At 48.3% G+C, this 13,592-nt stretch overlaps 7 protein-coding genes across 7 annotated transcripts; 3 read left to right on the top strand and 4 right to left on the bottom strand.

The window, feature by feature from the left end:
• Positions 1 to 262: 262 nt before the first annotated feature.
• BHQ10_002161 (uncharacterized protein) lies at positions 263 to 1,065 on the bottom strand (the record flags this gene model as incomplete). Its single annotated transcript, XM_040874277.1, has 2 exons — positions 263 to 967; positions 1,018 to 1,065. The coding sequence occupies 2 exons, from the start codon at positions 1,063 to 1,065 to the stop codon at positions 263 to 265; spliced, it is 753 nt and encodes a 250-aa protein (XP_040730666.1).
• Positions 1,066 to 1,871: 806 nt separating this feature from the next.
• BHQ10_002160 (uncharacterized protein) lies at positions 1,872 to 2,356 on the bottom strand (the record flags this gene model as incomplete). Its single annotated transcript, XM_040874276.1, has 2 exons — positions 1,872 to 2,186; positions 2,243 to 2,356. 2 exons carry the CDS (start codon positions 2,354 to 2,356, stop codon positions 1,872 to 1,874), a joined length of 429 nt encoding a protein of 142 aa, XP_040730665.1.
• A 1,034-nt stretch (positions 2,357 to 3,390) lies between these two features.
• On the top strand, positions 3,391 to 5,184 carry BHQ10_002159 (uncharacterized protein; the record flags this gene model as incomplete). The annotated part of the gene is made up of 9 exons (XM_040874274.1): positions 3,391 to 3,475; positions 3,785 to 3,943; positions 4,000 to 4,093; positions 4,144 to 4,175; positions 4,225 to 4,436; positions 4,492 to 4,697; positions 4,753 to 4,935; positions 4,984 to 5,104; positions 5,158 to 5,184. 9 exons carry the CDS (start codon positions 3,391 to 3,393, stop codon positions 5,182 to 5,184), a joined length of 1,119 nt encoding a protein of 372 aa, XP_040730664.1.
• A 140-nt stretch (positions 5,185 to 5,324) lies between these two features.
• BHQ10_002158 (uncharacterized protein) lies at positions 5,325 to 5,786 on the bottom strand (the record flags this gene model as incomplete). Its single annotated transcript, XM_040874273.1, has 1 exon — positions 5,325 to 5,786. One exon carries the CDS (start codon positions 5,784 to 5,786, stop codon positions 5,325 to 5,327), a length of 462 nt encoding a protein of 153 aa, XP_040730663.1.
• Positions 5,787 to 6,354: 568 nt separating this feature from the next.
• Positions 6,355 to 8,017, top strand: BHQ10_002157 (uncharacterized protein; the record flags this gene model as incomplete). The annotated part of the gene is made up of 4 exons (XM_040874272.1): positions 6,355 to 6,636; positions 6,698 to 7,212; positions 7,261 to 7,876; positions 7,931 to 8,017. The coding sequence occupies 4 exons, from the start codon at positions 6,355 to 6,357 to the stop codon at positions 8,015 to 8,017; spliced, it is 1,500 nt and encodes a 499-aa protein (XP_040730662.1).
• Positions 8,018 to 8,649: 632 nt separating this feature from the next.
• BHQ10_002156 (uncharacterized protein) lies at positions 8,650 to 11,369 on the top strand (the record flags this gene model as incomplete). The annotated part of the gene is made up of 4 exons (XM_040874271.1): positions 8,650 to 9,474; positions 9,529 to 9,809; positions 9,864 to 10,218; positions 10,269 to 11,369. The coding sequence occupies 4 exons, from the start codon at positions 8,650 to 8,652 to the stop codon at positions 11,367 to 11,369; spliced, it is 2,562 nt and encodes an 853-aa protein (XP_040730661.1).
• A 375-nt stretch (positions 11,370 to 11,744) lies between these two features.
• On the bottom strand, positions 11,745 to 12,911 carry BHQ10_002155 (uncharacterized protein; the record flags this gene model as incomplete). Its single annotated transcript, XM_040874270.1, has 1 exon — positions 11,745 to 12,911. The coding sequence occupies one exon, from the start codon at positions 12,909 to 12,911 to the stop codon at positions 11,745 to 11,747; it is 1,167 nt and encodes a 388-aa protein (XP_040730660.1).
• Between the last annotated feature and the right edge of the window lie 681 nt (positions 12,912 to 13,592).

The following is a 13,592-nucleotide window of genomic DNA, read 5'->3' as shown; positions in this document are numbered from 1 at the left end:
GCTCATTGCAATTTGCGAACTGTCATTCTAATTAATAAGTGGGTTTTGACGGGTACAATATGGAAGTTAATCACAGGGTCAAGTTATATTGACCACGTGGTGAATGGCGAGTTACTCAGAGTTTGAGCAGGGTTACCGCTAGTATGTATGAATGCTCCGAATCTTTAATATCATTGAAACTAATAATACATTTGCAGACTCAATCCAAGCCCGTCTCAGGAACACCAGACCTTTGATTTATCAAACATAGGTGTAAACACATTTAAATGCGCTGGTCAGACTCTAGATTGCCATAAGGCTGATTCGCATCCATGGTAGGGTTGGTATAAGCAGCATTCGCGCCACTTTCGGCCGTGACTTTCTGGAACTTTTGCTCAGCAAGACGACCGGGATCGTTCTTGGTACCAATATCCGAGTTGAAACTGGCGTTGTTCTTTGAATTGCTGTCGAAGCCGCCTTCTTTGATGTTGACGCCTTTTGGCTTGGTGTTGCCCACGTTCTGGACGACGGGGGTCACGTAGCTTGGTGCAGTGCCGCCGTTATGTTTACTACGGAAACCACCGCTACCACCGGCTGCGGCTCCGGCGGTAGCACGTTCAGTGGTGTGGTATTGATGCTGGTGACCGCCAATACCGAGCTCACGTTTAGCCTGCGTTGAGCCACCTGCGTATCCGGATTCCGGTAGGTGAGCACCAGGATATTTGCCCTGACCTCCTAGAGCATCTGGGTAACGCTCTTTGCGGTCTGTGTCGCGATCTCCGGCATGTGCAGCGGAGCGGAGGGTGTTGGCGCCGGAGGTGTCAGTGTTGTTGAAGGTGGAGTTGGGGCCTGAGACGCCCAGGGGCTCGCTGTTGGGATTTTGGGAGAATGCGCCGCCTTGTCGAACGGATTCCGCGGCTAGAGAGTCGTTAGTCACGGCGCCGGTGCCTTCCTGACGGGGGTTGTTGCTGGCTGGGTCGGTGGTGACCTGTGAAGTCAGTGTGTTTGTCTACCCAGGCCGAGTAAATGGGAGCCAACCTTGGTGCCACCAGTCGAGTTTCCAATGGGCTTTCCTTGCATATCCATTGTGGCGGTTATTTTCTTAAATATAGACGTTATGTGCGTGCTAGGACGGAAGCAGATTTGAGTATTAGTTTGCGATAATATTTGAGTATTTTGTTTTACAGCAGGATGAATGGGAAGTGTCGCCATTATAAAGAGCTGCTGGTTCGATCGATGGATGCATCCATCGAGTCTGTCGAAAGGCCAGGCATGATGTCACAGTTACGGCGCTGCTGGGTCGTATAACGTCAAGTGCCACCGTGATATCCATAGCAACTGCGCGATACTCTTCTCTGGGTGGAACAGTCTAACAGATCACTGCAAGTCGACAAGTGGAGAAGATATGTACGAATATTTGGCCGTGTGAGATGTTCCATATCTCGTGGGTCATGTTCATGTCCAGCTATGACATCATATGAGACTATCATCAAGGGTTCGATGCATATCAGATGCAGCCTGACGCTTAGCGCTTGATAAGAAAACGAGAATAATAATTATGTTGCCACGAAGTAATAATCTAGACTCGCTCGTCTTTTGATCCTGTTCATCGTCTGTCTTGTCGGGCCGCAGGGAGTCGTTAGAGGGTTGGCAATTCCCCGTTACGGCAATTAACCTGTGATGATCTAATATTTTCACTAATATTACTGCAAGGATAGTATATTATTATCTTTAATGCGCAATTTTGGTGATTTTCCAATTCATCATTCATTCAGCTTGAATTTCGCCAATTTTAAGCCATCTACAATCTGATAGCCGATATCCTTCCTGGAATATAGCAAACTCCTATGTACATGATTTATCATAACGTTTCGTAGCTCATCCTGACTGATTTATCGGGAAAGAGCGTCCTTGGGCAAATGATCTAATCCCTCCTGACCCTGTCGTCCAACACCAGATAATGGTTCAGTAGCCTTGTAAAACTCCTCTCCATCAACACGAGCACTGCTAGCTACAGTAGCCGGTCCGCGAAGAGCACTGTTGCCTTCACCCGAAACGGGACCCTCGACGCGACCGGACCCAACGTTGACGGCTCGCTGGTCGGCTGAGTTCCAGTCGCTGGGGACGGGGGGTTGTTCTGGAAGAGGGAGATTTTTTTGGGCTTCTTCGACCTTTTTCTGTTTGTTTGTGCCGGAGTCAAGAACGGACTGTTCATGTTAATCTGGGTTGTTTTATATGCATGTAACATTAAAGGAGAGCTTACCTTCATGAGCGAAACGTCCGAGTCAGCTGGGGTCTTGCCGCCATGAGCGCGGGAGACTTTGGACTCGAGCTTGCGCAATTCTTGGGTGGTGCCGTGGAACTTGGAAGAAGACATAGTGATTGATGTGTTGTTTGGAAGATGTGTAGGCGGATGTGTGGATGTTGTCTTGTTAGTATGATCGATCACGATTAAATCTGCGGATTGAAGTAGAAGCGACTTATATAGGAGCGCTGAGAGAATGTGACGTTGAATGACGTAAACCTAACCTACTAGGACAGAGATGTTCCTTCATTGCCTCATCTTCTCGTAGTCAATACACACTGCCTGATCCATTATGGAGCAGGGCCACTCGTTCTTGTCATCCCAGGTCGATTGTATCCCGATGTATTACATCAGTTCTTCCCGAAGGAGCTTGCCGGCTATAGCTCGACAGGATGCTTTATGCGCTCGTATATACACAGAGAATATGCGACATACTCCATCAAGATAATCGACGTCAGCCGTGGACTCCACTAGAATTGTATTCGTTTTCACTCATGTAGATCCAGCAGCACAGTTGCCAAAGACTCGAGTCGAGTAATGCTGTGTCGCGTGCTTCCGAACGACGTCAAACTGCACCCAATCTCTTGCTAGGGCCACCCAGTTATTTGCCTTGAAGTTACTATGTAAATGCGAATCAACAACTTTCTGTCGTGCTTAGTTGTCAAATATTCGGTCTATCTTGATCAACATAGTACACACAACAGTTGGGTAGTCCCATCTTGGTACAGGAATCAGGAACTTAGCAGCCGTCTCATTGAGGGCATATGCCATCTTCATCATCCAGGTTTCGGATCGATCTCACAATGAACATATTATGGCACATCTGGATTTGTAGAACATTCATGCGTGGCTTTGTGATTATGAAGATGGCGCTGAAGCTTGTTGAGTTTAAAGCTGGAAGCCAGTCAATAATACCATTGTCGACACCTGAGGCATGAACAGCCCACCGTCACCGCCTTCATTCCGAGCGGCAGAAATTGTAGGAATTGTCGCCAAATTCTATCAAGCCTTATCTTTTTTGGATTAAATAGCGACATCATAGCAAGGAGGCTGTCATACAGAGCATCAGGTGACTGAGGTCTTAAGATTTCTGCAGATACACCATCATGCCTCGCGATCCGCTCATAGGCCTTGTTGGCAAAGTATGCTGGACCATATCCACCCCGCAGCATCTCCGCGCTGACCAGACTGGTAACAAAGCCTTCTAGTGGAAAATCGACGACTTTGAATAGTCTAACTGATGCTTCGTCCAAAGTTGGTAAGTAAAATTCATTGCGCCATACCGAAATGTTGGTATTCTAATATGTGAATCAATAATTTCAGGAAACTTCCCGTACGGCGCATCCTCCTCGTCACGAAACTTTTCATAACTGACCCAATCAACGCATAGTTTTACCACCATCGACCCCCAACGAGCAATCGGATACCTCCAAATAGACTGCGCCTGCCAAAGATTCAATTTGACAGATAAATGCCGACCAAACTACGGCGGATGCACAGAAGGACGAAGATCGGTCCCAATCGAACTTCTCGATGTTGCTGGTTTAGTGCCCGGTGCACACGAAGGAAAGGGTCTTGGTAATAAATTTTTGGACGATTTGAGGCATGCCGACGCTTTGATTCATGTGGTCGACGTTAGTGGCACGACGGATGCTGAAGGTTAGAGCCTTGTATCTCTTCTTGGCCCGGCATGTAGCTTATTGAAGAAACAATAGGGAAGGAGACTCGCGGGTACGATCCATCGCAAGATATTGTGTGGTTGAGATCGGAGATTGTGCGATGGGTGCAAGGGAACCTGATGGAGAAATGGTATTTTCTTCCGGTCGTTTCGATTCAACCAGTTTTAACATGATATGCAGGGGGTCTATCAAACGGAGGCATCAAGCTACGAGTATGTATACATTGCATTTTACAAGCCCGCGGTTACTGACAACCTACAGAGGCAAACCCAGTCGAAACACTGCAAGCCCAATTTTCCGGTTACGGAAGTACCTCACAAACAGTGGCTCGCTGTCTCGACCGCCTGAATCTGAAAGAGCCTCTCGAAAATTGGTCAAATGAGACGGTGGAGCAGGTTGTGAATGCATTTGTGGATGAAAAATTCCCCACAGTTTATGCCTTGAACAAGATTGACCACCCAGATGCGGATAAGGTATTATCCCCCGAAACTGTTATGTTACAGGAGGAGCTATCTGACCGTCTACCAGAATATAAGCAAAATTGCCCGAATGCAAGATGCGAAGTCAATCGTGCTCTGCTCGGCAATATCGGAAGTCTTTTTGCGACGACTGGCGAAACAAAAGTACGTCAAATATGTAGAAGGAAGCGAATTCGTGGATACTCGAGAAGATCTCATAGAAATGGGTGATCCTGATGGAGGAGGCTTGAAAGAGATGGATGAAAAATTGAAGCAGTATGTTCCATTCTCAGATTATTCACGGTTCTCTCTGAATACTTACGCACGATAGACGCGTTGAGAATCTGAAAGATATGGTTCTATACCGATTCGGATCCACTGGCGTTGTGCAATGCTTGTCACGGGCTGCAGAGGTTCTGGGTCTTGTCCCGATATTCCCAGTGCGCAATATTCATACATTTGCCTCGGGATCAGGGTCGAATGCAGTCTTCCGTGATTGCGTCTTAGTCAAAAAGTATGTTTTTCTCTTGCGTCTTAGAATCAAGCCACTAACAACCAACAGAAACAGCACAGTTGGGGATGTAGCACGGAAAGTCATGGGTGACGTTCCTATAGCCTACGTTGAAGGAGCCGGTGGAGTACGTGTTTCTGAAGACGAAATGGTTGCTGTCGGGAAACATGATGTACGTACACCTTATGCGGCTTTGAGCATAGTTTGCTGATCTCTTTAATATAGGTACTTTCTTTCCGTGTTGGCCGCTAACATCTACCATGATATAACGAAATGAAATGAGATACTTGATAAAAATCATGCTCTTAATATTACAGTGCTAGGGCTGATGACATACAATCAATGTCCTTTCTGTTTCTCCCACAAGTCAGCAACAATCCTTTTGGAAAAAACTAGGTAAGAAAACTAACCTCCCCCCTCTCATCATTCATCCCAATAATCGGCTCCGGACTCTTGGGATGCTCCTCCTTCGCCCTCTTCGCATTCTGTCCCAAATCTCTCTCCGTCGTAGCACCACTCATCGCAGAATCCGCAATGCCTGAATTTCGCTGCTTCTCTGCTCTGCCAGTTGCTACGCCCTCAACCTCGGGGTCTGTAATGTCGTTTTTGGCGGCGCGATTGACGGCGTGGTCTTCCGTGGAGGAGCCCTTCCATTCCTGGAATTTGTGGCCTTTGACATCTGAGGAGCGGGATGAGCGGGGTTCGGAGGTTGACTGTTGTTGTTGGGTTCGGTCAGAGTTGCTGGAGAATTGGGCGCGGACACTGTGAGGAGTGTGGAAGGAGGCTGGTTGGAGAATTGCGCTGAGAGGGAAGAAGTATGGGCGTGGTGGGTTGGGAATTAGAGACCGGCGCATTGTGATTGTGTCTTTTTAGATGCAACGTTGAAAATATTGATGAAGAATCTGTATACTATGGCTTAAATTGAGTGTCATTTCGTAGTTCCTGATTTATATATTCTCGTTGATGAGGCTCATGACGTCGGGATGCTGCAATGATGCGAAATGCCTCTATCATCGGCTTATCGATAAGGGTTCGCGGGGTGGGTAATTACACAATACGGCATACTGACAACGACGATACACGCTTTGTAGACACAGCATCCTATGCCTGCTCTTTATTCTAAAAATCAACAGTTTCTATCATTACTTTCCTATATTATCCTACCTCTCACGTCTTGCTTGTGAAAATTTCCATTGGAGTCGTCGTGAGATGGACATGATATACAGCTGCTAGCAATACATCTGTAATACCAGAACACATGAGCATCTGATCCTACACAATTTTCTAGGGCTCCACATTCCATCATCACCATCCAAACATCCACAGTACACACACTGGCAGATCAACACAGCCATCCACCACCGATCCGACCACAGTAATCAGCACGCCAAGTACCAAATCTACGCATTGAATTGAACTGACATGCTAAACCGCCCCTTCCTACCCATCGAAGCCCTACCAGCGTGGGCCCGTCTCAATGGCATCAAATTCAACGACATCGAGTTCCAGAAACTCGAATTCGGTTCTGGCATAGTCGCCAAAGCAGATAAAGAATACTCTTCCGCTCAAGAAGCAGAAGATAAACCCGAGATATTAATGACTGTTCCTCCTGATATGGTCTTGTCGATTGATTTAGTGCATGAGTTTGCCAAGTCGGATCCGTATTTGAGGGCGGTGTTGGAGGCTAGTGGTGATTTTGGGTGGGTATGAAATTCTTGCCCACAAGACTAGATAAACATATGAAGGGATGCTAAAGTTTGTATAGACTGCTCGTGGGGCCATCCTCATCTTTCTACTCTGTCATATTACATACGCAAGCAATACACACGCCAAAATAGGCGTTACAAACCCCTGGTCAGAATACATCAAATTCCTCCCCAGTGAAACACTCCTCCCTACACTATGGACAGAAGACGAACTCGTCTTACTCTACGGCACGTCTCTGAAAGATGCAGTGGACCATAAACTATCCGCTCTTGAAGCAGAGTTTGATCGTCTTCGAGACGCCACGCAATCTATCGCTTGGTGCGAGAGAGAATGGTGGGATGAAGAGACCGGTCAATTGATACTGGACGATTGGAAGATTGTGGACGCCATGTATCGGTCTAGAGCGTTGGATTTGCCGGGCTCGGGACATGTGATGGTCCCCTGTGTGGATATGGCTAACCATGCCTCGGGCGAAGAGACGGTTGCGTTGTATGAGACGGATGAGGAGCGGAATGCGGTGTTGCAGCTTCGATGGGGGAAGAAGCTTCAACGGGGGGAGGAAGTCACAATAACGTACGTCAAGTGTATCACTGACTGACAACGCGATCTAACGATGACTAGTTATGGAGATGAAAAAGGAGCGTCTGAAATGATCTTTTCTTACGGCTTTCTCGAAAGCTCAGTCGAGGATGCACGGCAACTATTCTTACCAATCGATATACCGGACAATGATCCGCTGAAAAAGGCCAAGAAGAGAATCTCTGCGAAAAGGACTGCTCCAGGCCTGAGACTTGCTTTAGAAAACGGCAAAACAGTCTGGGAAAGCGACTTCATTTTCTGGGCTTGTGTGAACGAAGAAGACGGCCTCTCCATTGAGATGATGCAGCCCATCGAAGGGCCCGTGGAACTCAAGGCTCTCTGGAAAGGCGAAATCGAGATTGGGCATGTTGTCCCAGGAGCATCATCAAAGTCAAATGTGAAAGAGTTGCGCAATATTCTTTCGCAGGATCCGCTCTGGGATCTATTCCAGTTACGTGCGGCGGTGCTTGTACAGCAATGCTTGCAATCTCGTCTGGAAATGCTGGGTGGCGAAATGGAAATGGCGTTTGAGGGTGTAGAGCATGATGCGGACGGTAGTCAGACGGGTGTCCGGAGTGCTGTTTATGAGATGATTCGGAAACTCAGACAGGGGGAAACTGCGCTCTTACAAGGGGGCCTGAGGGATCTTGCTAATGAGGTGGGTCACCGTGTCGCTTTTCCGAACCAATTTCTAACAATCTACTGTGCACAGATCGAAGAACTGATGACGTCGGAAACAGTGCAGAAATTTCTCAAGCAGCAACAACAACAACAAGAAGAAGAAGAAGACTTTTCTTGAATATGAGTCAAAGCCCGAAAGGTGGCCTGATGTTGCGCCAGAACGCCTACAAAGTAAGAAATATACATAACTAGTACGTAGGCACTCAAAAAGTGTAATGGGCGGGACACGATTGGCCGGGGACGTGGCATCACTCCAGAATGCGTACTCCCTGATTTGAGGCCCCAAATAAAGAGAACTGGGGGAAACCCCACGGCTAGACCTATCTGGGACTAGCACAACCAGGATCATCTGCCGGTGATCGGCGAGTTCGGGCCTTGGCGGAACAACTGAATTTCCGTGCTCTCTGTTGCCCGCCTGCTCTTTCCCTCTCCACTCTTCTCAACAATCCAATCCACTCAACGCTCACACTTCTGATGTTGTACATATCCTCGCCGTGCTACGACCACCGCTACTACGATTACTACGACGTACTACACAACTAATGATTCGCTCTCAGAGCGACTCTGGAAGTTGCTTCACGTGTATATACTCTGCTTGCGCCACCACGACACCCTGATATCGTCCGTGTCAGCCGCCTATTTAGTAGCCGCTTCATCACGACGCATCGCCGCCTGCTTTGGCGGATGACCGACTCGCCATAGTCGTTTTCTCGACAATCTCCAGTATAGAAAGGCATCAGCACCGCCAAAATGCCGGGAATTCTACCAATGAAAGTGATTAAAATGGGCTCCAACGCCCAGAGCCGTATCGCTCAAGCCTGCGATCGCTGTCGCTCCAAGAAAATCCGATGCGATGGCGTTCGACCGTGTTGCACACAATGCAAGAACGTTGGTTTCGAGTGCAAGACCAGCGACAAGTTGAGCCGAAGAGCTTTCCCGCGTGGTTATACTGAGTCATTGGAAGATCGTGTGCGAGCGCTAGAAAGCGAGGTGAGGGATTTGAAGAATTTATTAGACGAACGGGATGAGAAGATTGAAGTACTGTCGCGTATTCATTCGTTCGGTACACCACGTCAGAAGGTGCAGTCTACATCCTCTCCGGCATCTACGTCTGGTTCAGTCTCGGAAACTCCTCGATCTCCGTTGTCAGAAGATGCAACGGCTTCTCCTATTGATACAGAGCGCATCATTAACGTTCAACACCCGACCAAGTCGTCTGGTAGTTCACCTTTCGTGGGCCCATCAAGCGTTCGCGCTTTTTCGTCAACACTGACCAGCAAGCTGGAAGCACGAGGCATATCCTCGTCTTCCTTCTCGACGAAGGCTTTGACGGCTTTCCCAGCGAGAAATTATCAACGCAAGGCCTCATCATTGCAGTCGCCACCGAGACTTGTGTCAGATCAATTAGTCAACATATATTTTCAGGAATGGGCTCCCCTGTACCCAGTGGTGCATCGTTCTACGATTCTCAAGGCTTACGATCGCTATCTGGCCGATCCGTCTCTTTTGAAAGACCAGCCTCTCACCATCATACAGTTGAATCTTATTTTTGGCATAGCTGCCCTTTCTTCAATGGTACGTATTCTAGACATGCCCTATGTGCAAATTCCAAAGCTGACTGTCATTCAGTCAAGGACCAACCAAGACCCCAAGCTCTTCGAGAATAACTGGTACACACCGCTCGAATCCCTCAGTGGCGAGATGTCTGTGCCTGCCGTGCAGTGCATGGTTCTCGCTCAGATGTATTTCTTGACCAAAGGAGACTATCAGTCTTTGCTTCGCTATCGCGCTCTTTCCGTTGGCACCATTCAGTCGCTCGGACTAGATCAAAGCCAGCAGGACTTTGTTCGTGACCCGCTACTCCACGAGACTCGCAAGAAAGTCTTCTGGTGTCAATACATGTTGGACCGGTAAGGATTCACAGCACTTTCCTCATTCATTTGACCCAGCTGACAACTAGTTAGCTTTGCCGCTGCCGCGACTGGTCTACCTGTTATGCTCCGAAATGACCGTATCGGCACTGAGATGCCGGCAGACATCGACGACGAGAATATTACCGAAGAAGGAATACTCCCCGGTTTACCTGATGAGTGCACTCGCATGTCAAGTGCGCTTGCTCTAATAGAAGCTTCCCGAATTTTGGGCAAAGCGCTTGAGATACTTTATCCATCAGCAAATGCTCAAGTCTCAGTGACAAAGCTACATGGCCTGTCCGAAGAGCTGGATACCTGGAATAAGGGTCTCCCAACCCATCTCAAACTGATTTTCATTCAAGATCGGCCAAGTACGAATGTGACAGGCAGCCGGTCTCCACTATTAGTAAGTTCTCATTGTCTTTTCCGAGGCTCTCGCAAACTAACTCAGTCTAGTCTTTGGTGTATTACTATATCCGAATTTTGATTCATCGTCCAGCAGCATGCTTTGGCACCCCCGACATTATGAATCCAGCTTTGTTGACTGTTAGCGACTCAAGCAAACACATCATCCAAATCTTGCAGCTCCTCGACGAACGACGCTTGAGCCTGTCGCTAGCGGTCAATCGTTTAGAGGTAGCTTACCTTTCTGGCCTTGGCATTCTGTGGCAAGATATGACATTGGAACGAGGCAGCAAGCTCGTTCAGGAAAGCCGGAGTTTACTTCTTGATGTAAAAGTACAGCTTGAGCCAGAGTCCAACACAGCTGCGACCGAGTTTAGAATACTTTCTAATCTCATCACCGGCGCCGACAACCAACGGTCTTTGAAGATCAAGAAGGCCCTACAAACGTCGATATCCCGTGCTGAGAGGGGCTCCGAAGCGAAACCGGCAAAAGATGGTATGCTGTCGAGAAGGAACACCATTTCAAATCTCAACGCAGCACATAGATCCTCTCAACAGACGTGCCAACGGCCAGGGACAATGGAGCCTCCCCAGACAATGAGCCGACCCCGATCATTCGATCTATCGTCTGGCGTCAATGTAGATTACTATCCTCTGAATGCAGACTCGCTTCGATCCGTGTCCACTACTGATGTCTCAAAGATGTCATTATCAGCAGCGGAGTGGGAATGCATACTCAGCGACCTCGATCATGGCAATCTGAACATTTTCAATGGGATATATGGCGGACAGGAAGGTGCTGATCAGCCGAGCTCACAAGGCCCGATTGACAATAGCTACTCGCCCCATCAGACTGCGACAGCTTATGCCCCGATCATGCAGCAACACGTACGACTTAGCCCACAGGACACATCATCGGAGGCTTGGTCTGCTTGTAGCAGCGGCGATATATCGTACGTGCACGATGGTGTACCAGGCTACCCTGCCGAAAACGGAATAAACACAGATGATGTTCTTTCCTTCAAGGATTTCGATTTACCGCAATCTCTGCAAATGGCCGAGGCCGTCAGGGGGATAATGATCCCGTCTGCCGACGAGGACTATGTTGATTTGGGTATATTTGACGGCTGGGATCGTTCACTGATTGCTTAGTTCGATGCAATGCTTTCTATGCAGTTTTTTTTTCTATTGTGGGCTAGAGATGGAGTTTATGATATGGTCACGGGAAGGAACGGATAACAGGTTTGGTCTTGTCAATATGGCGCCTGGTGATGGATGTTGGCTTGTTCTTGATGTTCTGACAGTACAGTTTCATGCTGAGATTGATGTATATATGATTTTAGCTCATACTCATATGAACGCCTTACATTTTGTATTCTTAAATAAATCTACCGTATCATGTGTGCGACCCTAGACTTCAACCATCATATATCCATTCGCATTTATCAATCTTCGGTTCGCAGGCAACTATTGACACCAAAAAGCCGAACCAGCAGGGATTTCAAGGGCAGCAGCAAAGCGTGACTCTCACAACACCTCTCGCAGCCAAGCGTCTATCTCCTGGGTCAACCGAAGGGGGTTGCTTCCTTGACAATGAATATCGGCACCCGATTGCGCATCCAGAGTCACGAAGCTCTTCTTGCTGGAAGGAATTGTCTCATGCCATGCCCATGCTTGCTCCTTCCATACTTGCCCTTCTTGCTCTCCGAGTATCGATAGAAATGGTACCTGGACTTTCCCGGGTTCCGCGACCATACCCTCCCATCGCTGAGTAAGCTCTGACAATCCGGATACACCTGCTTTCCACATGATTACCTCCATATTCTTCTCCTCTGCTTGCGATATGGTAGCTTCAGCGGCTCTCTTTCCTACGCTTAAAAATAGCTCAAGCGGGCATGTAAGTGGTGTGGTGGCAATAACCGCTACGAGTCGGGGTTCATGGGCCGCTGCACGACAAGCAAAATAACCCCCGAGACTCATACCAAGAAGAGCCAGTTTGCGTGGTTCTACTCCAAAAGAATTGATCAACTCATCGATCACGGCGGCTATCGGCTTCTCGGCCGCAGGCTCCCAGTGAAGCCCTTGCTCTTGAACCCTTCCCTGTCCCGGTAGATCAACCAAGGCAACTGAATAGCCTCGTTCCAAGAGGTAGCGTCCCTGCGACAAGAACCGGTCTTCGTGACAGGTGTCTGCTCCTCCTATCACAAGCACTGTTGGCGTAGTGGGATCGGCGGCTTGGAAGAAATGACCAGGTAGATTCCCACCTCCATAATTGACGGCAAAACGAGTGACTGGCAAGCCCAGTTCCGTCATGGCTTGATCAAAAAGCTTCTCGTGAGCGCAATACAATGCTATAAAACGCTCGCCTGGGGCAACAAATTGCCAAGCCATTCGGTAGCAAACAAATGCCTTTAGGCGCATCTCACCCGCTGACCGAACTGCGCCGCGTCTCAGCCACTCGTCGGCTTGCCTGCTCTGTGCTATGCCCTGGTTCTCAAATGCTTGTGACCAGGAGTCGGCGTCACCATCGGTGATTTGTGAGGCTACATGGTACGCCTCTCCGATGGATAGCCCGCCTGCCGGGCCCCATCCAAGAGCACCGACTAAGAAGAGATCCATGTTGGAATCGTGGAAATAGTAGCGCTGCCTCAGACGCTGAGTGGAGTAATCCTCGCCTCGAGTGGCGTTGGCCATGTTGTTCAAACTATGTAACACGTCTTTTGTCGTTTCTTGCTTGGTTGAGCACCCAGGACCTCACACGATGAGATAACGGCGGTTCTGTTTTTATACAATAAAAACGGGTGGTTCTGATCAAATTGAACATCGAGATGAAGGTTTCTGTACGCAGCCCTGAAGGCTGCTTTATATACATGGCTGCTGGGTTTGACTGCGGACATTTTTCTGAATCCAAAATCCGTTTGCCCATGATATCGGAGTCTTAGTAAAACCCCGGGGCTAAGGCCTAAATGGGTATAGCAGCTGCGTAGCATCACGTAAGACGATTCTTACAACGACGTCAAGGATTGAACGAAACATCAGAGTTATCACTTTTCACTCTGAATATATTAGGAAGTGTCTGACATAGTCATAAAGAGGCCATGTCGGAAACTGCTGCGGTTCCCCCTTCAGCGCCTTACCCCTTAAAGCAAAAAAGGATACTGGCATGCGTACGCTGTCAACAGCGCAAGATCAAATGCGAACGAAAGTTCCCCTGTGCACAATGCATTGCTGCTCGTGAACAATGTTTGCCGGCGACTCGCAATCGAAATGTGCGGCGGAAACGAAGGTTCCCTGAGCGAGAGCTGTTGGAGCGTATTCGTATGTACGAGGACCTCCTTCGGCAAAATAACATTACTTTCGAGCCTCTTCACAAAG

The sequence above is a fragment of the Talaromyces amestolkiae genome, assembly GCF_001896365.1.
Source record: "Talaromyces amestolkiae strain CIB chromosome Unknown scaffold3.1, whole genome shotgun sequence".
NCBI classification, from domain to species: Eukaryota; Fungi; Ascomycota; class Eurotiomycetes; order Eurotiales; family Trichocomaceae; genus Talaromyces; species Talaromyces amestolkiae.
Note: the sequence above shows the minus strand (reverse complement) of the source record. Positions and strands in the feature narration are given on the sequence as shown.